Source organism: Hydractinia symbiolongicarpus, chromosome 9 (genome assembly GCF_029227915.1).
Source record: "Hydractinia symbiolongicarpus strain clone_291-10 chromosome 9, HSymV2.1, whole genome shotgun sequence".
Taxonomy (NCBI): Eukaryota; Metazoa; Cnidaria; class Hydrozoa; order Anthoathecata; family Hydractiniidae; genus Hydractinia; species Hydractinia symbiolongicarpus.
Window position 1 is genome coordinate 7,347,943 of NC_079883.1, and position 23,179 is coordinate 7,371,121.

The window sequence follows — 23,179 nt, forward strand, 5'->3', positions numbered from 1 at the left end:
AACCCTGACGGAATGGCAAATAAAATAAAATTCCGCCGCCTTCCGAGGACTTATATCGCAATCACGTTTCGTAACAGCCAAGCGAGGTTTTACCTTAGCGTTTAAGTCACCACCGACATTTGGCCGCGCAACTTTTCTAAGCTCATTCATTTTGACTTAAGGAGGGGGCGAGCGCGGACGCAGGCCCCCACTACCAGAAATTGTACGGTCGAGTTACTGACGTTTGCAGTAATCGCAGAGGTCAGCCCAAGCGTAGTGCAATGCAAGAGCCTCACTCTGGAAGAAAACCCTCATTGATCAGTCTTTACTTCCCCGTCAGGTAAGTATGAGTTGGAACTGCACCGTAGCATGAGGGTACCCTTCAAAGTTTGTTAATGCTTGTGGCTTGAGTGTGTTATAAACTGCCGTGTCGCGGGGCATAGGCTGTATTCTCCCCCAGTGTACGCGTTTTGTTCCCGCCGTAGACTATGCAGAGTGCCGTCGGAAAGAGGACTGCTATTATTCTTTTATTGCTTATGTGGGCCGCCATCGGTAATAGTGCAACACCAAGGCAACCCGTGGTCACGGCGTGAATGAATCCACCTCCATGACCCAAGGCCAAAAATCAGATTAATATACTGACCATTCAGAGAATGGCCTACCAGATATTAAACTGATAAGAACAGATACTACACTTGATCTTAGCCATTAGGCCGAGAAGCGATAAAGAACAAGCGTTGCCATGATAGGCATCGTCCACACACCGTAACTGCTTGTGGAGCATGTCACGTTACTGTAAAGCTTACAACTGTCACCGCGTACGGATGGACGGCGACATAGTAAAAATCACGGCTGTTGATTTAGCCGTAGGATGGAGAGCGACTGTAGCGAGTGGATGGTAACTTACATGAATGCTAACAAAGGCGACGATACTAAGTGCGTGATATTACTTTCCAATATGACTGCGTACATTCCGTTTATCAACGCATTACGCCAGAACGTGCGCGCGCGTTACACAGTAGACCATGCAGCCGAAATGCGACAGTGCGACCCTGCCAGGAGTCGAACCTGGAATCCCCTGATTCGTAGTCAGATGCCTTATCCATTGGGCCACAGGGCGATGCTTATGACTTCGCCCCATCGTTATTTTGGCTTGCGCATTCGTTTTACTTACGACAGAATTCTTCGTGTTTGTAGCCATGAAAGAAAGGGACTTCTGTGAGTGAATTTTTTTACTGTGGTCTAATAAAAAAGTCGAAACGCAGTGCCCAATATATGAATTGCTCCTAATAGCCGGAAACAGGCCGTGTCGATGATGTAGGCCGACATACGCAACGCAAACCAAAGAACGCTTTATGAAAATCCTAACACGGGCGCGGAAGAAGCCCAAATTAACAGAGTAGATGTAATGCTGAAGACCTCAAACTCCAGCAGCTTCTCTTTCAGACTATTGCGTCGTGCTACAAATAAAAATTAACATGCTTTCGCATAGTCGCGGCTCCCAAAACGGACATTATACGATGTACAGAAACACACATTTCTGTTTTCGCGCCAAATCAATTCCCGGGAGTGGTACTTTTACGTCCGCATACTTCGCACCGTCTTAAATTATATCTCATTTACACGGTAATGTTTAGTATACTTCTACTGTGATAACAAGCATCGTTTATCGTTGGATTGTTGTAAGAAAACATTAAAAATGAGTGAAGCAGCTTCTCCAAAGAAAATCGCACCCAAGAAGAAACCTGCTGCAAAGAAGACAGCTGATCACCCTAAATATGTGGACATGATCAAGGCTGCTATCGCTACCCTAAAGGAACGCGGTGGTTCATCTCGCCAAGCTATTACAAAATATATTCATGCAAATTACAAAGTTGCTGAAAACTCAGATCATCATCTGAAAATGGCTCTTAAACGAGGAGTAACATCAGGCGATTTGATTCAAACTAAAGGCACTGGTGCTTCTGGATCATTCAAGCTAGGTCAGGTAAAAAAAGAAAAACCTAAGAAAAAGGCCGCAGCAAAAAAGCCAACGGCAAAGAAGCCTACTGCAAAGAAAAGTACACCAAAAAAGAAGCCAGCAAAGAAGAGCACGCCAAAGAAAGCAGCAAAGAAGCCTGCCACAAAGAAAGCCTCGGCTAAGAAACCAGCAGCTAAGAAACCCACAAAGAAGCCTGTTGCTAAAAAACCTGCAGCAAAGAAGGTCAAAAAGACTCCCAAAAAGGCAGCAAAGAAGACCGCAAAAAAATAATTTGTGTGTATCTGGCTATTACATTAACAAACGGCTATTTTTATAGCCACACATTTACAAAAAAACATTATCTTGGTACAAAGTTAAACTTGTTTAAGTCACTTAAACAGTTAAAAAAGAGTAATTTTAAGATTAGATTCCCTAAGTTTAAGTATTTTCGTTTTTAAATTTCTTATTTTCTTGCTTTTACTTTTCTTGCCCTTCATATTTTTAACATTGTCAAACTTTATGTAGCATAAAATTTTTATGTAGCATAAAATTTAAACAGAAAGCAGAACAAAGTTTGATATAAAAAGCTAGCCGTAATATTTTTTATGGATGTGTGGCTATAAAAATAGCCGTTTTTTGTTTGGTAAGATGCTTAGGCACGTTCCCCACGAATTCTTCTTGCCAACTGGATGTCTTTAGGCATGATTGTAACTCGTTTTGCGTGAATGGCACACAAGTTAGTATCCTCGAACAAGCCAACAAGGTACGCTTCAGAAGCCTCTTGCAGAGCCATAACGGCTGTGCTCTGGAATCGCAGATCTGTTTTGAAGTCCTGAGCAATTTCTCGCACAAGACGCTGGAAAGGCAACTTGCGGATCAAGAGCTCGGTTGACTTCTGGTATCTTCTGATTTCTCTGAGAGCAACTGTACCAGGTCTGTAACGATGTGGTTTTTTCACTCCTCCAGTAGCTGGTGCGCTTTTCCTCGCAGCTTTAGTGGCGAGTTGTTTTCGTGGAGCCTTTCCTCCAGTAGATTTACGTGCAGTTTGCTTTGTACGAGCCATATTTTAAGAAGTCGATGTAGTACGGATACACAAGACGGTCTAAAATGCACTATCGCGCCAAAGTTTTATTTCTCATATTGATTGACAGCTAAGGTTCAAAACAAACCATTTGATTGGTGCTAAGAAAGTAATTTCTGATTGGCTGCATAATGACATTACGCTCATTACTTTAACATTTTTATAAAATCTGTGTTTTTTGGCTACGGGAAAACGGCTGTATCTTCTGATACACAAAAGCTTTTGACTTTTTTTTTTTTTAGTAAGTAGCAGAAGGTTTGGCGAATTCCAACGATGCCAAATTTATTGCCTTACTGAAACATTAAGACCACGAATTTTTAAAAAAACTACAGTTTTACTTAAAAAAATGTACAAAATGTTCGGAACATTTTGTAATGACGCAACTCTATTGGTTAATTAGGGTGTTTCCACGAGCAGTAGGTAATTTTATGGCCTCTTTTTAAAGCTGTCTGAATTCTGTTAACTCAAACGTTGTTTTTGTACTCGTTCTGTACGCAACTATATCAATATGTCTGGACGCGGAAAAGGAGGTAAAGGATTGGGAAAAGGAGGTGCTAAACGTCACCGAAAAATTCTTCGTGATAACATTCAGGGAATCACAAAACCTGCTATTCGACGTCTTGCTCGACGAGGTGGTGTCAAACGTATCTCTGGCCTTATCTATGAGGAAACCAGAGGTGTACTGAAGGTTTTCTTAGAGAATGTTATTCGTGATGCTGTAACCTACACAGAGCACGCTAAACGCAAGACCGTTACCGCTATGGATGTTGTTTATGCCTTAAAACGTCAAGGAAGAACTCTTTACGGATTCGGAGGTTAAGCGTTGTCATTGCTCAACAAAAACGGCTATTTTTATAGCCACAAATCTTTTAAAACATTACTTTGTGCACGCTTCCAAATTACACAATGTGTAAAGTCTTGTCACAGTTACATTTATTGCTATACGATACTATGTCATATATGACACAAAAAAAATTTAGAAATACTTTGTAGGGTTAATTTGCCTGGGAGTGTTTCCGTGAAAAGCTGGGTTAAGTTAAATGTAAGCAATAACATGGATCAATGTACTTGTCTTTTCTGCAAGTACAGCTAATAATACGTATGAAAAGTGAAGCTAATCCACACACACACATGGGGAAGTATTTTAAATGTAGGCTAGTGTTCTTAAGCACATTATTTAGAAGTTTTATTAACTTCGGTTAACTTGTAGTGACGCCAAGTAAATGTTTTTTTAAAGATGTGTGGTCTTAAAAAAGACCGTTTGTGTTTGGTAGACGTTGGTTTACTTGCTGCTTGTGTATTTTGTGACGGCTTTTGTTCCTTCACTGACTGCGTGTTTTGCAAGTTCTCCAGGCAAGAGAAGACGTACTGCGGTTTGAATTTCACGAGAAGAGATGGTCGACTTTTTGTTTTGAAGAGCCAAACGCGAAGCTTCGGAAGCAATGCGCTCAAAGATGTCGTTGACAAATGAGTTCATGATGCTCATAGCTTTGCTTGAAACTCCGACATCTGGGTGAACTTGTTTCAAAACATTGTAGATGTAAATAGCATAACTTTCCTTTCTCTTTCTCTTGCGTTTCTTTTCACCAGTTCCACCAATCTTTCCTCCTTTTTTGCCGGCTCTTTTTTCACCTTTCTTGGCTACTTTAGGTGCCTGTTTTCCTCCTTTAGCTGCTGCGTCAGACATGGTTAAAAATTTTTGCTACTTAACTTGTAAATAAGCATTAAACTGCAAGTCAAAACTTTTTGTTTATAAGTAAAAAAATCGGATCGAATTCGATCCGAAAACGCCGATACGCAATTTAATTGGTTAAAAAAAAAATCTTTTGTTTAATACTTAATTATGATTGGTTAAAAAAACATGATTTCGATCCTATTTTTATGATGAAAAAACGAGTAAAGTTTATTTCGTTAACACTTACGTTAAATATTCGTACGTTTTTGTATTAACTTACAAATCAAATCGCAGTTATGTCTGGACGTGGAAAAGGTGGAAAAGCTAAGGCTAAAGCCAAGACAAGATCCTCAAGAGCTGGACTTCAATTTCCAGTCGGTAGAGTGCATAGATTCCTTCGTAGAGGGCACTATGCTAACCGAATTGGATCTGGAGCACCAGTTTACTTAGCAGCCGTCTTGGAATATTTATCTGCTGAGATATTGGAGTTGGCTGGTAACGCAGCAAGAGACAACAAAAAAGCTAGGATTATTCCAAGACATTTACAATTGGCTGTTCGTAATGATGAAGAATTAAACAAACTTTTGAGCGGTGTAACCATTGCAGCTGGTGGTGTTTTGCCAAACATTCAAGCTGTCTTACTCCCAAAGAAGAACGACAAAGGACAGAAGAAGTAAACCGCTACACTCAGAAAACAACGGCTATTTTTATAGCCACACATCTTTAAAAAAACATTGTTTTTTTCACAAAACTATAACCTTAAAGTCTAATAGATAATCCATGCATACGCCTTGTCCTAAGTAACTCAAAGAAATTAAATAAAAAAATTTGATCACAACGTCAAAATAAATTGCACGTATTTGCCCCTACTAATGTCTACGGCCATACCACGATGAACACACCCGTTCTCGTCTGATCACGGAAGTTAAGCATCGTCGGGCCGGGATAGTACTTGGATGGGGGACCGCCTGGGAACTCCCGGTGTCGTAGGCTTTTCATTTTCATTTGTTGCCTTTTCATTTCAATGGTGCTGTGATATATTTCTTGTTATAACAATTAAGGAACGTGGCGGTTGTTGAAAGTGTTTCCTATGACATTTTCCTACGACATTTTCAGGTGATAGTACGAGAAAAAAGAGCTTTCAAATGCATACAAACTCGATCTATTGCCGATCATCCAATAACCCTGACGGAATGGCAAATAAAATAAAATTCCGCCGCCTTCCGAGGACTTATATCGCAATCACGTTTCGTAACAGCCAAGCGAGGTTTTACCTTAGCGTTTAAGTCACCACCGACATTTGGCCGCGCAACTTTTCTAAGCTCATTCATTTTGACTTAAGGAGGGGGCGAGCGCGGACGCAGGCCCCCACTACCAGAAATTGTACGGTCGAGTTACTGACGTTTGCAGTAATCGCAGAGGTCAGCCCAAGCGTAGTGCAATGCAAGAGCCTCACTCTGGAAGAAAACCCTCATTGATCAGTCTTTACTTCCCCGTCAGGTAAGTATGAGTTGGAACTGCACCGTAGCATGAGGGTACCCTTCAAAGTTTGTTAATGCTTGTGGCTTGAGTGTGTTATAAACTGCCGTGTCGCGGGGCATAGGCTGTATTCTCCCCCAGTGTACGCGTTTTGTTCCCGCCGTAGACTATGCAGAGTGCCGTCGGAAAGAGGACTGCTATTATTCTTTTATTGCTTATGTGGGCCGCCATCGGTAATAGTGCAACACCAAGGCAACCCGTGGTCACGGCGTGAATGAATCCACCTCCATGACCCAAGGCCAAAAATCAGATTAATATACTGACCATTCAGAGAATGGCCTACCAGATATTAAACTGATAAGAACAGATACTACACTTGATCTTAGCCATTAGGCCGAGAAGCGATAAAGAACAAGCGTTGCCATGATAGGCATCGTCCACACACCGTAACTGCTTGTGGAGCATGTCACGTTACTGTAAAGCTTACAACTGTCACCGCGTACGGATGGACGGCGACATAGTAAAAATCACGGCTGTTGATTTAGCCGTAGGATGGAGAGCGACTGTAGCGAGTGGATGGTAACTTACATGAATGCTAACAAAGGCGACGATACTAAGTGCGTGATATTACTTTCCAATATGACTGCGTACATTCCGTTTATCAACGCATTACGCCAGAACGTGCGCGCGCGTTACACAGTAGACCATGCAGCCGAAATGCGACAGTGCGACCCTGCCAGGAGTCGAACCTGGAATCCCCTGATTCGTAGTCAGATGCCTTATCCATTGGGCCACAGGGCGATGCTTATGACTTCGCCCCATCGTTATTTTGGCTTGCGCATTCGTTTTACTTACGACAGAATTCTTCGTGTTTGTAGCCATGAAAGAAAGGGACTTCTGTGAGTGAATTTTTTTACTGTGGTCTAATAAAAAAGTCGAAACGCAGTGCCCAATATATGAATTGCTCCTAATAGCCGGAAACAGGCCGTGTCGATGATGTAGGCCGACATACGCAACGCAAACCAAAGAACGCTTTATGAAAATCCTAACACGGGCGCGGAAGAAGCCCAAATTAACAGAGTAGATGTAATGCTGAAGACCTCAAACTCCAGCAGCTTCTCTTTCAGACTATTGCGTCGTGCTACAAATAAAAATTAACATGCTTTCGCATAGTCGCGGCTCCCAAAACGGACATTATACGATGTACAGAAACACACATTTCTGTTTTCGCGCCAAATCAATTCCCGGGAGTGGTACTTTTACGTCCGCATACTTCGCACCGTCTTAAATTATATCTCATTTACACGGTAATGTTTAGTATACTTCTACTGTGATAACAAGCATCGTTTATCGTTGGATTGTTGTAAGAAAACATTAAAAATGAGTGAAGCAGCTTCTCCAAAGAAAATCGCACCCAAGAAGAAACCTGCTGCAAAGAAGACAGCTGATCACCCTAAATATGTGGACATGATCAAGGCTGCTATCGCTACCCTAAAGGAACGCGGTGGTTCATCTCGCCAAGCTATTACAAAATATATTCATGCAAATTACAAAGTTGCTGAAAACTCAGATCATCATCTGAAAATGGCTCTTAAACGAGGAGTAACATCAGGCGATTTGATTCAAACTAAAGGCACTGGTGCTTCTGGATCATTCAAGCTAGATCAGGTAAAAAAAGAAAAACCTAAGAAAAAGGCCGCAGCAAAAAAGCCAACGGCAAAGAAGCCTACTGCAAAGAAAAGTACACCAAAAAAGAAGCCAGCAAAGAAGAGCACGCCAAAGAAAGCAGCAAAGAAGCCTGCCACAAAGAAAGCCTCGGCTAAGAAACCAGCAGCTAAGAAACCCACAAAGAAGCCTGTTGCTAAAAAACCTGCAGCAAAGAAGGTCAAAAAGACTCCCAAAAAGGCAGCAAAGAAGACCGCAAAAAAATAATTTGTGTGTATCTGGCTATTACATTAACAAACGGCTATTTTTATAGCCACACATTTACAAAAAAACATTATCTTGGTACAAAGTTAAACTTGTTTAAGTCACTTAAACAGTTAAAAAAGAGTAATTTTAAGATTAGATTCCCTAAGTTTAAGTATTTTCGTTTTTAAATTTCTTATTTTCTTGCTTTTACTTTTCTTGCCCTTCATATTTTTAACATTGTCAAACTTTATGTAGCATAAAATTTTTATGTAGCATAAAATTTAAACAGAAAGCAGAACAAAGTTTGATATAAAAAGCTAGCCGTAATATTTTTTATGGATGTGTGGCTATAAAAATAGCCGTTTTTTGTTTGGTAAGATGCTTAGGCACGTTCCCCACGAATTCTTCTTGCCAACTGGATGTCTTTAGGCATGATTGTAACTCGTTTTGCGTGAATGGCACACAAGTTAGTATCCTCGAACAAGCCAACAAGGTACGCTTCAGAAGCCTCTTGCAGAGCCATAACGGCTGTGCTCTGGAATCGCAGATCTGTTTTGAAGTCCTGAGCAATTTCTCGCACAAGACGCTGGAAAGGCAACTTGCGGATCAAGAGCTCGGTTGACTTCTGGTATCTTCTGATTTCTCTGAGAGCAACTGTACCAGGTCTGTAACGATGTGGTTTTTTCACTCCTCCAGTAGCTGGTGCGCTTTTCCTCGCAGCTTTAGTGGCGAGTTGTTTTCGTGGAGCCTTTCCTCCAGTAGATTTACGTGCAGTTTGCTTTGTACGAGCCATATTTTAAGAAGTCGATGTAGTACGGATACACAAGACGGTCTAAAATGCACTATCGCGCCAAAGTTTTATTTCTCATATTGATTGACAGCTAAGGTTCAAAACAAACCATTTGATTGGTGCTAAGAAAGTAATTTCTGATTGGCTGCATAATGACATTACGCTCATTACTTTAACATTTTTATAAAATCTGTGTTTTTTGGCTACGGGAAAACGGCTGTATCTTCTGATACACAAAAGCTTTTGACTTTTTTTTTTTTTAGTAAGTAGCAGAAGGTTTGGCGAATTCCAACGATGCCAAATTTATTGCCTTACTGAAACATTAAGACCACGAATTTTTAAAAAAACTACAGTTTTACTTAAAAAAATGTACAAAATGTTCGGAACATTTTGTAATGACGCAACTCTATTGGTTAATTAGGGTGTTTCCACGAGCAGTAGGTAATTTTATGGCCTCTTTTTAAAGCTGTCTGAATTCTGTTAACTCAAACGTTGTTTTTGTACTCGTTCTGTACGCAACTATATCAATATGTCTGGACGCGGAAAAGGAGGTAAAGGATTGGGAAAAGGAGGTGCTAAACGTCACCGAAAAATTCTTCGTGATAACATTCAGGGAATCACAAAACCTGCTATTCGACGTCTTGCTCGACGAGGTGGTGTCAAACGTATCTCTGGCCTTATCTATGAGGAAACCAGAGGTGTACTGAAGGTTTTCTTAGAGAATGTTATTCGTGATGCTGTAACCTACACAGAGCACGCTAAACGCAAGACCGTTACCGCTATGGATGTTGTTTATGCCTTAAAACGTCAAGGAAGAACTCTTTACGGATTCGGAGGTTAAGCGTTGTCATTGCTCAACAAAAACGGCTATTTTTATAGCCACAAATCTTTTAAAACATTACTTTGTGCACGCTTCCAAATTACACAATGTGTAAAGTCTTGTCACAGTTACATTTATTGCTATACGATACTATGTCATATATGACACAAAAAAAATTTAGAAATACTTTGTAGGGTTAATTTGCCTGGGAGTGTTTCCGTGAAAAGCTGGGTTAAGTTAAATGTAAGCAATAGCATGGATCAATGTACTTGTCTTTTCTGCAAGTACAGCTAATAATACGTATGAAAAGTGAAGCTAATCCACACACACACATGGGGAAGTATTTTAAATGTAGGCTAGTGTTCTTAAGCACATTATTTAGAAGTTTTATTAACTTCGGTTAACTTGTAGTGACGCCAAGTAAATGTTTTTTTAAAGATGTGTGGTCTTAAAAAAGACCGTTTGTGTTTGGTAGACGTTGGTTTACTTGCTGCTTGTGTATTTTGTGACGGCTTTTGTTCCTTCACTGACTGCGTGTTTTGCAAGTTCTCCAGGCAAGAGAAGACGTACTGCGGTTTGAATTTCACGAGAAGAGATGGTCGACTTTTTGTTTTGAAGAGCCAAACGCGAAGCTTCGGAAGCAATGCGCTCAAAGATGTCGTTGACAAATGAGTTCATGATGCTCATAGCTTTGCTTGAAACTCCGACATCTGGGTGAACTTGTTTCAAAACATTGTAGATGTAAATAGCATAACTTTCCTTTCTCTTTCTCTTGCGTTTCTTTTCACCAGTTCCACCAATCTTTCCTCCTTTTTTGCCGGCTCTTTTTTCACCTTTCTTGGCTACTTTAGGTGCCTGTTTTCCTCCTTTAGCTGCTGCGTCAGACATGGTTAAAAATTTTTGCTACTTAACTTGTAAATAAGCATTAAACTGCAAGTCAAAACTTTTTGTTTATAAGTAAAAAAATCGGATCGAATTCGATCCGAAAACGCCGATACGCAATTTAATTGGTTAAAAAAAAAATCTTTTGTTTAATACTTAATTATGATTGGTTAAAAAAACATGATTTCGATCCTATTTTTATGATGAAAAAACGAGTAAAGTTTATTTCGTTAACACTTACGTTAAATATTCGTACGTTTTTGTATTAACTTACAAATCAAATCGCAGTTATGTCTGGACGTGGAAAAGGTGGAAAAGCTAAGGCTAAAGCCAAGACAAGATCCTCAAGAGCTGGACTTCAATTTCCAGTCGGTAGAGTGCATAGATTCCTTCGTAGAGGGCACTATGCTAACCGAATTGGATCTGGAGCACCAGTTTACTTAGCAGCCGTCTTGGAATATTTATCTGCTGAGATATTGGAGTTGGCTGGTAACGCAGCAAGAGACAACAAAAAAGCTAGGATTATTCCAAGACATTTACAATTGGCTGTTCGTAATGATGAAGAATTAAACAAACTTTTGAGCGGTGTAACCATTGCAGCTGGTGGTGTTTTGCCAAACATTCAAGCTGTCTTACTCCCAAAGAAGAACGACAAAGGACAGAAGAAGTAAACCGCTACACTCAGAAAACAACGGCTATTTTTATAGCCACACATCTTTAAAAAAACATTGTTTTTTTCACAAAACTATAACCTTAAAGTCTAATAGATAATCCATGCATACGCCTTGTCCTAAGTAACTCAAAGAAATTAAATAAAAAAATTTGATCACAACGTCAAAATAAATTGCACGTATTTGCCCCTACTAATGTCTACGGCCATACCACGATGAACACACCCGTTCTCGTCTGATCACGGAAGTTAAGCATCGTCGGGCCGGGATAGTACTTGGATGGGGGACCGCCTGGGAACTCCCGGTGTCGTAGGCTTTTCATTTTCATTTGTTGCCTTTTCATTTCAATGGTGCTGTGATATATTTCTTGTTATAACAATTAAGGAACGTGGCGGTTGTTGAAAGTGTTTCCTATGACATTTTCCTACGACATTTTCAGGTGATAGTACGAGAAAAAAGAGCTTTCAAATGCATACAAACTCGATCTATTGCCGATCATCCAATAACCCTGACGGAATGGCAAATAAAATAAAATTCCGCCGCCTTCCGAGGACTTATATCGCAATCACGTTTCGTAACAGCCAAGCGAGGTTTTACCTTAGCGTTTAAGTCACCACCGACATTTGGCCGCGCAACTTTTCTAAGCTCATTCATTTTGACTTAAGGAGGGGGCGAGCGCGGACGCAGGCCCCCACTACCAGAAATTGTACGGTCGAGTTACTGACGTTTGCAGTAATCGCAGAGGTCAGCCCAAGCGTAGTGCAATGCAAGAGCCTCACTCTGGAAGAAAACCCTCATTGATCAGTCTTTACTTCCCCGTCAGGTAAGTATGAGTTGGAACTGCACCGTAGCATGAGGGTACCCTTCAAAGTTTGTTAATGCTTGTGGCTTGAGTGTGTTATAAACTGCCGTGTCGCGGGGCATAGGCTGTATTCTCCCCCAGTGTACGCGTTTTGTTCCCGCCGTAGACTATGCAGAGTGCCGTCGGAAAGAGGACTGCTATTATTCTTTTATTGCTTATGTGGGCCGCCATCGGTAATAGTGCAACACCAAGGCAACCCGTGGTCACGGCGTGAATGAATCCACCTCCATGACCCAAGGCCAAAAATCAGATTAATATACTGACCATTCAGAGAATGGCCTACCAGATATTAAACTGATAAGAACAGATACTACACTTGATCTTAGCCATTAGGCCGAGAAGCGATAAAGAACAAGCGTTGCCATGATAGGCATCGTCCACACACCGTAACTGCTTGTGGAGCATGTCACGTTACTGTAAAGCTTACAACTGTCACCGCGTACGGATGGACGGCGACATAGTAAAAATCACGGCTGTTGATTTAGCCGTAGGATGGAGAGCGACTGTAGCGAGTGGATGGTAACTTACATGAATGCTAACAAAGGCGACGATACTAAGTGCGTGATATTACTTTCCAATATGACTGCGTACATTCCGTTTATCAACGCATTACGCCAGAACGTGCGCGCGCGTTACACAGTAGACCATGCAGCCGAAATGCGACAGTGCGACCCTGCCAGGAGTCGAACCTGGAATCCCCTGATTCGTAGTCAGATGCCTTATCCATTGGGCCACAGGGCGATGCTTATGACTTCGCCCCATCGTTATTTTGGCTTGCGCATTCGTTTTACTTACGACAGAATTCTTCGTGTTTGTAGCCATGAAAGAAAGGGACTTCTGTGAGTGAATTTTTTTACTGTGGTCTAATAAAAAAGTCGAAACGCAGTGCCCAATATATGAATTGCTCCTAATAGCCGGAAACAGGCCGTGTCGATGATGTAGGCCGACATACGCAACGCAAACCAAAGAACGCTTTATGAAAATCCTAACACGGGCGCGGAAGAAGCCCAAATTAACAGAGTAGATGTAATGCTGAAGACCTCAAACTCCAGCAGCTTCTCTTTCAGACTATTGCGTCGTGCTACAAATAAAAATTAACATGCTTTCGCATAGTCGCGGCTCCCAAAACGGACATTATACGATGTACAGAAACACACATTTCTGTTTTCGCGCCAAATCAATTCCCGGGAGTGGTACTTTTACGTCCGCATACTTCGCACCGTCTTAAATTATATCTCATTTACACGGTAATGTTTAGTATACTTCTACTGTGATAACAAGCATCGTTTATCGTTGGATTGTTGTAAGAAAACATTAAAAATGAGTGAAGCAGCTTCTCCAAAGAAAATCGCACCCAAGAAGAAACCTGCTGCAAAGAAGACAGCTGATCACCCTAAATATGTGGACATGATCAAGGCTGCTATCGCTACCCTAAAGGAACGCGGTGGTTCATCTCGCCAAGCTATTACAAAATATATTCATGCAAATTACAAAGTTGCTGAAAACTCAGATCATCATCTGAAAATGGCTCTTAAACGAGGAGTAACATCAGGCGATTTGATTCAAACTAAAGGCACTGGTGCTTCTGGATCATTCAAGCTAGGTCAGGTAAAAAAAGAAAAACCTAAGAAAAAGGCCGCAGCAAAAAAGCCAACGGCAAAGAAGCCTACTGCAAAGAAAAGTACACCAAAAAAGAAGCCAGCAAAGAAGAGCACGCCAAAGAAAGCAGCAAAGAAGCCTGCCACAAAGAAAGCCTCGGCTAAGAAACCAGCAGCTAAGAAACCCACAAAGAAGCCTGTTGCTAAAAAACCTGCAGCAAAGAAGGTCAAAAAGACTCCCAAAAAGGCAGCAAAGAAGACCGCAAAAAAATAATTTGTGTGTATCTGGCTATTACATTAACAAACGGCTATTTTTATAGCCACACATTTACAAAAAAACATTATCTTGGTACAAAGTTAAACTTGTTTAAGTCACTTAAACAGTTAAAAAAGAGTAATTTTAAGATTAGATTCCCTAAGTTTAAGTATTTTCGTTTTTAAATTTCTTATTTTCTTGCTTTTACTTTTCTTGCCCTTCATATTTTTAACATTGTCAAACTTTATGTAGCATAAAATTTTTATGTAGCATAAAATTTAAACAGAAAGCAGAACAAAGTTTGATATAAAAAGCTAGCCGTAATATTTTTTATGGATGTGTGGCTATAAAAATAGCCGTTTTTTGTTTGGTAAGATGCTTAGGCACGTTCCCCACGAATTCTTCTTGCCAACTGGATGTCTTTAGGCATGATTGTAACTCGTTTTGCGTGAATGGCACACAAGTTAGTATCCTCGAACAAGCCAACAAGGTACGCTTCAGAAGCCTCTTGCAGAGCCATAACGGCTGTGCTCTGGAATCGCAGATCTGTTTTGAAGTCCTGAGCAATTTCTCGCACAAGACGCTGGAAAGGCAACTTGCGGATCAAGAGCTCGGTTGACTTCTGGTATCTTCTGATTTCTCTGAGAGCAACTGTACCAGGTCTGTAACGATGTGGTTTTTTCACTCCTCCAGTAGCTGGTGCGCTTTTCCTCGCAGCTTTAGTGGCGAGTTGTTTTCGTGGAGCCTTTCCTCCAGTAGATTTACGTGCAGTTTGCTTTGTACGAGCCATATTTTAAGAAGTCGATGTAGTACGGATACACAAGACGGTCTAAAATGCACTATCGCGCCAAAGTTTTATTTCTCATATTGATTGACAGCTAAGGTTCAAAACAAACCATTTGATTGGTGCTAAGAAAGTAATTTCTGATTGGCTGCATAATGACATTACGCTCATTACTTTAACATTTTTATAAAATCTGTGTTTTTTGGCTACGGGAAAACGGCTGTATCTTCTGATACACAAAAGCTTTTGACTTTTTTTTTTTTTAGTAAGTAGCAGAAGGTTTGGCGAATTCCAACGATGCCAAATTTATTGCCTTACTGAAACATTAAGACCACGAATTTTTAAAAAAACTACAGTTTTACTTAAAAAAATGTACAAAATGTTCGGAACATTTTGTAATGACGCAACTCTATTGGTTAATTAGGGTGTTTCCACGAGCAGTAGGTAATTTTATGGCCTCTTTTTAAAGCTGTCTGAATTCTGTTAACTCAAACGTTGTTTTTGTACTCGTTCTGTACGCAACTATATCAATATGTCTGGACGCGGAAAAGGAGGTAAAGGATTGGGAAAAGGAGGTGCTAAACGTCACCGAAAAATTCTTCGTGATAACATTCAGGGAATCACAAAACCTGCTATTCGACGTCTTGCTCGACGAGGTGGTGTCAAACGTATCTCTGGCCTTATCTATGAGGAAACCAGAGGTGTACTGAAGGTTTTCTTAGAGAATGTTATTCGTGATGCTGTAACCTACACAGAGCACGCTAAACGCAAGACCGTTACCGCTATGGATGTTGTTTATGCCTTAAAACGTCAAGGAAGAACTCTTTACGGATTCGGAGGTTAAGCGTTGTCATTGCTCAACAAAAACGGCTATTTTTATAGCCACAAATCTTTTAAAACATTACTTTGTGCACGCTTCCAAATTACACAATGTGTAAAGTCTTGTCACAGTTACATTTATTGCTATACGATACTATGTCATATATGACACAAAAAAAATTTAGAAATACTTTGTAGGGTTAATTTGCCTGGGAGTGTTTCCGTGAAAAGCTGGGTTAAGTTAAATGTAAGCAATAACATGGATCAATGTACTTGTCTTTTCTGCAAGTACAGCTAATAATACGTATGAAAAGTGAAGCTAATCCACACACACACATGGGGAAGTATTTTAAATGTAGGCTAGTGTTCTTAAGCACATTATTTAGAAGTTTTATTAACTTCGGTTAACTTGTAGTGACGCCAAGTAAATGTTTTTTTAAAGATGTGTGGTCTTAAAAAAGACCGTTTGTGTTTGGTAGACGTTGGTTTACTTGCTGCTTGTGTATTTTGTGACGGCTTTTGTTCCTTCACTTACTGCGTGTTTTGCAAGTTCTCCAGGCAAGAGAAGACGTACTGCGGTTTGAATTTCACGAGAAGAGATGGTCGACTTTTTGTTTTGAAGAGCCAAACGCGAAGCTTCGGAAGCAATGCGCTCAAAGATGTCGTTGACAAATGAGTTCATGATGCTCATAGCTTTGCTTGAAACTCCGACATCTGGGTGAACTTGTTTCAAAACATTGTAGATGTAAATAGCATAACTTTCCTTTCTCTTTCTCTTGCGTTTCTTTTCACCAGTTCCACCAATCTTTCCTCCTTTTTTGCCGGCTCTTTTTTCACCTTTCTTGGCTACTTTAGGTGCCTGTTTTCCTCCTTTAGCTGCTGCGTCAGACATGGTTAAAAATTTTTGCTACTTAACTTGTAAATAAGCATTAAACTGCAAGTCAAAACTTTTTGTTTATAAGTAAAAAAATCGGATCGAATTCGATCCGAAAACGCCGATACGCAATTTAATTGGTTAAAAAAAAAATCTTTTGTTTAATACTTAATTATGATTGGTTAAAAAAACATGATTTCGATCCTATTTTTATGATGAAAAAACGAGTAAAGTTTATTTCGTTAACACTTACGTTAAATATTCGTACGTTTTTGTATTAACTTACAAATCAAATCGCAGTTATGTCTGGACGTGGAAAAGGTGGAAAAGCTAAGGCTAAAGCCAAGACAAGATCCTCAAGAGCTGGACTTCAATTTCCAGTCGGTAGAGTGCATAGATTCCTTCGTAGAGGGCACTATGCTAACCGAATTGGATCTGGAGCACCAGTTTACTTAGCAGCCGTCTTGGAATATTTATCTGCTGAGATATTGGAGTTGGCTGGTAACGCAGCAAGAGACAACAAAAAAGCTAGGATTATTCCAAGACATTTACAATTGGCTGTTCGTAATGATGAAGAATTAAACAAACTTTTGAGCGGTGTAACCATTGCAGCTGGTGGTGTTTTGCCAAACATTCAAGCTGTCTTACTCCCAAAGAAGAACGACAAAGGACAGAAGAAGTAAACCGCTACACTCAGAAAACAACGGCTATTTTTATAGCCACACATCTTTAAAAAAACATTGTTTTTTTCACAAAACTATAACCTTAAAGTCTAATAGATAATCCATGCATACGCCTTGTCCTAAGTAACTCAAAGAAATTAAATAAAAAAATTTGATCACAACGTCAAAATAAATTGCACGTATTTGCCCCTACTAATGTCTACGGCCATACCACGATGAACACACCCGTTCTCGTCTGATCACGGAAGTTAAGCATCGTCGGGCCGGGATAGTACTTGGATGGGGGACCGCCTGGGAACTCCCGGTGTCGTAGGCTTTTCATTTTCATTTGTTGCCTTTTCATTTCAATGGTGCTGTGATATATTTCTTGTTATAACAATTAAGGAACGTGGCGGTTGTTGAAAGTGTTTCCTATGACATTTTCCTACGACATTTTCAGGTGATAGTACGAGAAAAAAGAGCTTTCAAATGCATACAAACTCGATCTATTGCCGATCATCCAATAACCCTGACGGAATGGCAAATAAAATAAAATTCCGCCGCCTTCCGAGGACTTATATCGCAATCACGTTTCGTAACAGCCAAGCGAGGTTTTACCTTAGCGTTTAAGTCACCACCGACATTTGGCCGCGCAACTTTTCTAAGCTCATTCATTTTGACTTAAGGAGGGGGCGAGCGCGGACGCAGGCCCCCACTACCAGAAATTGTACGGTCGAGTTACTGACGTTTGCAGTAATCGCAGAGGTCAGCCCAAGCGTAGTGCAATGCAAGAGCCTCACTCTGGAAGAAAACCCTCATTGATCAGTCTTTACTTCCCCGTCAGGTAAGTATGAGTTGGAACTGCACCGTAGCATGAGGGTACCCTTCAAAGTTTGTTAATGCTTGTGGCTTGAGTGTGTTATAAACTGCCGTGTCGCGGGGCATAGGCTGTATTCTCCCCCAGTGTACGCGTTTTGTTCCCGCCGTAGACTATGCAGAGTGCCGTCGGAAAGAGGACTGCTATTATTCTTTTATTGCTTATGTGGGCCGCCATCGGTAATAGTGCAACACCAAGGCAACCCGTGGTCACGGCGTGAATGAATCCACCTCCATGACCCAAGGCCAAAAATCAGATTAATATACTGACCATTCAGAGAATGGCCTACCAGATATTAAACTGATAAGAACAGATACTACACTTGATCTTAGCCATTAGGCCGAGAAGCGATAAAGAACAAGCGTTGCCATGATAGGCATCGTCCACACACCGTAACTGCTTGTGGAGCATGTCACGTTACTGTAAAGCTTACAACTGTCACCGCGTACGGATGGACGGCGACATAGTAAAAATCACGGCTGTTGATTTAGCCGTAGGATGGAGAGCGACTGTAGCGAGTGGATGGTAACTTACATGAATGCTAACAAAGGCGACGATACTAAGTGCGTGATATTACTTTCCAATATGACTGCGTACATTCCGTTTATCAACGCATTACGCCAGAACGTGCGCGCGCGTTACACAGTAGACCATGCAGCCGAAATGCGACAGTGCGACCCTGCCAGGAGTCGAACCTGGAATCCCCTGATTCGTAGTCAGATGCCTTATCCATTGGGCCACAGGGCGATGCTTATGACTTCGCCCCATCGTTATTTTGGCTTGCGCATTCGTTTTACTTACGACAGAATTCTTCGTGTTTGTAGCCATGAAAGAAAGGGACTTCTGTGAGTGAATTTTTTTACTGTGGTCTAATAAAAAAGTCGAAACGCAGTGCCCAATATATGAATTGCTCCTAATAGCCGGAAACAGGCCGTGTCGATGATGTAGGCCGACATACGCAACGCAAACCAAAGAACGCTTTATGAAAATCCTAACACGGGCGCGGAAGAAGCCCAAATTAACAGAGTAGATGTAATGCTGAAGACCTCAAACTCCAGCAGCTTCTCTTTCAGACTATTGCGTCGTGCTACAAATAAAAATTAACATGCTTTCGCATAGTCGCGGCTCCCAAAACGGACATTATACGATGTACAGAAACACACATTTCTGTTTTCGCGCCAAATCAATTCCCGGGAGTGGTACTTTTACGTCCGCATACTTCGCACCGTCTTAAATTATATCTCATTTACACGGTAATGTTTAGTATACTTCTACTGTGATAACAAGCATCGTTTATCGTTGGATTGTTGTAAGAAAACATTAAAAATGAGTGAAGCAGCTTCTCCAAAGAAAATCGCACCCAAGAAGAAACCTGCTGCAAAGAAGACAGCTGATCACCCTAAATATGTGGACATGATCAAGGCTGCTATCGCTACCCTAAAGGAACGCGGTGGTTCATCTCGCCAAGCTATTACAAAATATATTCATGCAAATTACAAAGTTGCTGAAAACTCAGATCATCATCTGAAAATGGCTCTTAAACGAGGAGTAACATCAGGCGATTTGATTCAAACTAAAGGCACTGGTGCTTCTGGATCATTCAAGCTAGGTCAGGTAAAAAAAGAAAAACCTAAGAAAAAGGCCGCAGCAAAAAAGCCAACGGCAAAGAAGCCTACTGCAAAGAAAAGTACACCAAAAAAGAAGCCAGCAAAGAAGAGCACGCCAAAGAAAGCAGCAAAGAAGCCTGCCACAAAGAAAGCCTCGGCTAAGAAACCAGCAGCTAAGAAACCCACAAAGAAGCCTGTTGCTAAAAAACCTGCAGCAAAGAAGGTCAAAAAGACTCCCAAAAAGGCAGCAAAGAAGACCGCAAAAAAATAATTTGTGTGTATCTGGCTATTACATTAACAAACGGCTATTTTTATAGCCACACATTTACAAAAAAACATTATCTTGGTACAAAGTTAAACTTGTTTAAGTCACTTAAACAGTTAAAAAAGAGTAATTTTAAGATTAGATTCCCTAAGTTTAAGTATTTTCGTTTTTAAATTTCTTATTTTCTTGCTTTTACTTTTCTTGCCCTTCATATTTTTAACATTGTCAAACTTTATGTAGCATAAAATTTTTATGTAGCATAAAATTTAAACAGAAAGCAGAACAAAGTTTGATATAAAAAGCTAGCCGTAATATTTTTTATGGATGTGTGGCTATAAAAATAGCCGTTTTTTGTTTGGTAAGATGCTTAGGCACGTTCCCCACGAATTCTTCTTGCCAACTGGATGTCTTTAGGCATGATTGTAACTCGTTTTGCGTGAATGGCACACAAGTTAGTATCCTCGAACAAGCCAACAAGGTACGCTTCAGAAGCCTCTTGCAGAGCCATAACGGCTGTGCTCTGGAATCGCAGATCTGTTTTGAAGTCCTGAGCAATTTCTCGCACAAGACGCTGGAAAGGCAACTTGCGGATCAAGAGCTCGGTTGACTTCTGGTATCTTCTGATTTCTCTGAGAGCAACTGTACCAGGTCTGTAACGATGTGGTTTTTTCACTCCTCCAGTAGCTGGTGCGCTTTTCCTCGCAGCTTTAGTGGCGAGTTGTTTTCGTGGAGCCTTTCCTCCAGTAGATTTACGTGCAGTTTGCTTTGTACGAGCCATATTTTAAGAAGTCGATGTAGTACGGATACACAAGACGGTCTAAAATGCACTATCGCGCCAAAGTTTTATTTCTCATATTGATTGACAGCTAAGGTTCAAAACAAACCATTTGATTGGTGCTAAGAAAGTAATTTCTGATTGGCTGCATAATGACATTACGCTCATTACTTTAACATTTTTATAAAATCTGTGTTTTTTGGCTACGGGAAAACGGCTGTATCTTCTGATACACAAAAGCTTTTGACTTTTTTTTTTTTTAGTAAGTAGCAGAAGGTTTGGCGAATTCCAACGATGCCAAATTTATTGCCTTACTGAAACATTAAGACCACGAATTTTTAAAAAAACTACAGTTTTACTTAAAAAAATGTACAAAATGTTCGGAACATTTTGTAATGACGCAACTCTATTGGTTAATTAGGGTGTTTCCACGAGCAGTAGGTAATTTTATGGCCTCTTTTTAAAGCTGTCTGAATTCTGTTAACTCAAACGTTGTTTTTGTACTCGTTCTGTACGCAACTATATCAATATGTCTGGACGCGGAAAAGGAGGTAAAGGATTGGGAAAAGGAGGTGCTAAACGTCACCGAAAAATTCTTCGTGATAACATTCAGGGAATCACAAAACCTGCTATTCGACGTCTTGCTCGACGAGGTGGTGTCAAACGTATCTCTGGCCTTATCTATGAGGAAACCAGAGGTGTACTGAAGGTTTTCTTAGAGAATGTTATTCGTGATGCTGTAACCTACACAGAGCACGCTAAACGCAAGACCGTTACCGCTATGGATGTTGTTTATGCCTTAAAACGTCAAGGAAGAACTCTTTACGGATTCGGAGGTTAAGCGTTGTCATTGCTCAACAAAAACGGCTATTTTTATAGCCACAAATCTTTTAAAACATTACTTTGTGCACGCTTCCAAATTACACAATGTGTAAAGTCTTGTCACAGTTACATTTATTGCTATACGATACTATGTCATATATGACACAAAAAAAATTTAGAAATACTTTGTAGGGTTAATTTGCCTGGGAGTGTTTCCGTGAAAAGCTGGGTTAAGTTAAATGTAAGCAATAACATGGATCAATGTACTTGTCTTTTCTGCAAGTACAGCTAATAATACGTATGAAAAGTGAAGCTAATCCACACACACACATGGGGAAGTATTTTAAATGTAGGCTAGTGTTCTTAAGCACATTATTTAGAAGTTTTATTAACTTCGGTTAACTTGTAGTGACGCCAAGTAAATGTTTTTTTAAAGATGTGTGGTCTTAAAAAAGACCGTTTGTGTTTGGTAGACGTTGGTTTACTTGCTGCTTGTGTATTTTGTGACGGCTTTTGTTCCTTCACTGACTGCGTGTTTTGCAAGTTCTCCAGGCAAGAGAAGACGTACTGCGGTTTGAATTTCACGAGAAGAGATGGTCGACTTTTTGTTTTGAAGAGCCAAACGCGAAGCTTCGGAAGCAATGCGCTCAAAGATGTCGTTGACAAATGAGTTCATGATGCTCATAGCTTTGCTTGAAACTCCGACATCTGGGTGAACTTGTTTCAAAACATTGTAGATGTAAATAGCATAACTTTCCTTTCTCTTTCTCTTGCGTTTCTTTTCACCAGTTCCACCAATCTTTCCTCCTTTTTTGCCGGCTCTTTTTTCACCTTTCTTGGCTACTTTAGGTGCCTGTTTTCCTCCTTTAGCTGCTGCGTCAGACATGGTTAAAAATTTTTGCTACTTAACTTGTAAATAAGCATTAAACTGCAAGTCAAAACTTTTTGTTTATAAGTAAAAAAATCGGATCGAATTCGATCCGAAAACGCCGATACGCAATTTAATTGGTTAAAAAAAAAATCTTTTGTTTAATACTTAATTATGATTGGTTAAAAAAACATGATTTCGATCCTATTTTTATGATGAAAAAACGAGTAAAGTTTATTTCGTTAACACTTACGTTAAATATTCGTACGTTTTTGTATTAACTTACAAATCAAATCGCAGTTATGTCTGGACGTGGAAAAGGTGGAAAAGCTAAGGCTAAAGCCAAGACAAGATCCTCAAGAGCTGGACTTCAATTTCCAGTCGGTAGAGTGCATAGATTCCTTCGTAGAGGGCACTATGCTAACCGAATTGGATCTGGAGCACCAGTTTACTTAGCAGCCGTCTTGGAATATTTATCTGCTGAGATATTGGAGTTGGCTGGTAACGCAGCAAGAGACAACAAAAAAGCTAGGATTATTCCAAGACATTTACAATTGGCTGTTCGTAATGATGAAGAATTAAACAAACTTTTGAGCGGTGTAACCATTGCAGCTGGTGGTGTTTTGCCAAACATTCAAGCTGTCTTACTCCCAAAGAAGAACGACAAAGGACAGAAGAAGTAAACCGCTACACTCAGAAAACAACGGCTATTTTTATAGCCACACATCTTTAAAAAAACATTGTTTTTTTCACAAAACTATAACCTTAAAGTCTAATAGATAATCCATGCATACGCCTTGTCCTAAGTAACTCAAAGAAATTAAATAAAAAAATTTGATCACAACGTCAAAATAAATTGCAC

General features: G+C 40.3%; 1 protein-coding gene and 11 non-coding genes across 12 annotated transcripts; 4 read left to right on the forward strand and 8 right to left on the reverse strand.

The window, feature by feature from the left end:
- Nucleotides 1-162: 162 nt before the first annotated feature.
- LOC130659490 (U1 spliceosomal RNA) lies at nt 163-327 on the reverse strand. The gene has a single exon (XR_008986695.1). It is a non-coding gene; the product is annotated as a U1 spliceosomal RNA (small nuclear RNA).
- A 185-nt stretch (nt 328-512) lies between these two features.
- LOC130660544 (U2 spliceosomal RNA) lies at nt 513-704 on the reverse strand. Its single transcript, XR_008987741.1, has one exon. It is a non-coding gene; the product is annotated as a U2 spliceosomal RNA (small nuclear RNA).
- Nucleotides 705-5,569: 4,865 nt separating this feature from the next.
- On the forward strand, nt 5,570-5,688 carry LOC130658338 (5S ribosomal RNA). Its single transcript, XR_008985554.1, has one exon. It is a non-coding gene; the product is annotated as a 5S ribosomal RNA (ribosomal RNA).
- Nucleotides 5,689-6,038: 350 nt separating this feature from the next.
- Nucleotides 6,039-6,203, reverse strand: LOC130659492 (U1 spliceosomal RNA). Its single transcript, XR_008986696.1, has one exon. It is a non-coding gene; the product is annotated as a U1 spliceosomal RNA (small nuclear RNA).
- Nucleotides 6,204-6,388: 185 nt separating this feature from the next.
- LOC130660546 (U2 spliceosomal RNA) lies at nt 6,389-6,580 on the reverse strand. Its single transcript, XR_008987743.1, has one exon. It is a non-coding gene; the product is annotated as a U2 spliceosomal RNA (small nuclear RNA).
- Nucleotides 6,581-7,524: 944 nt separating this feature from the next.
- Nucleotides 7,525-8,223, forward strand: LOC130656519 (histone H1-delta-like). Its single transcript, XM_057459393.1, has one exon. The coding sequence runs from the start codon at nt 7,555-7,557 to the stop codon at nt 8,104-8,106; it is 552 nt and encodes a 183-aa protein (XP_057315376.1). The 5' UTR covers nt 7,525-7,554; the 3' UTR covers nt 8,107-8,223.
- A 3,222-nt stretch (nt 8,224-11,445) lies between these two features.
- LOC130658350 (5S ribosomal RNA) lies at nt 11,446-11,564 on the forward strand. The gene has a single exon (XR_008985566.1). It is a non-coding gene; the product is annotated as a 5S ribosomal RNA (ribosomal RNA).
- A 350-nt stretch (nt 11,565-11,914) lies between these two features.
- LOC130659493 (U1 spliceosomal RNA) lies at nt 11,915-12,079 on the reverse strand. The gene has a single exon (XR_008986697.1). It is a non-coding gene; the product is annotated as a U1 spliceosomal RNA (small nuclear RNA).
- Nucleotides 12,080-12,264: 185 nt separating this feature from the next.
- Nucleotides 12,265-12,456, reverse strand: LOC130660547 (U2 spliceosomal RNA). Its single transcript, XR_008987745.1, has one exon. It is a non-coding gene; the product is annotated as a U2 spliceosomal RNA (small nuclear RNA).
- A 4,865-nt stretch (nt 12,457-17,321) lies between these two features.
- On the forward strand, nt 17,322-17,440 carry LOC130658363 (5S ribosomal RNA). The gene has a single exon (XR_008985579.1). It is a non-coding gene; the product is annotated as a 5S ribosomal RNA (ribosomal RNA).
- A 350-nt stretch (nt 17,441-17,790) lies between these two features.
- LOC130659494 (U1 spliceosomal RNA) lies at nt 17,791-17,955 on the reverse strand. The gene has a single exon (XR_008986698.1). It is a non-coding gene; the product is annotated as a U1 spliceosomal RNA (small nuclear RNA).
- Nucleotides 17,956-18,140: 185 nt separating this feature from the next.
- Nucleotides 18,141-18,332, reverse strand: LOC130660548 (U2 spliceosomal RNA). The gene has a single exon (XR_008987746.1). It is a non-coding gene; the product is annotated as a U2 spliceosomal RNA (small nuclear RNA).
- Between the last annotated feature and the right edge of the window lie 4,847 nt (nt 18,333-23,179).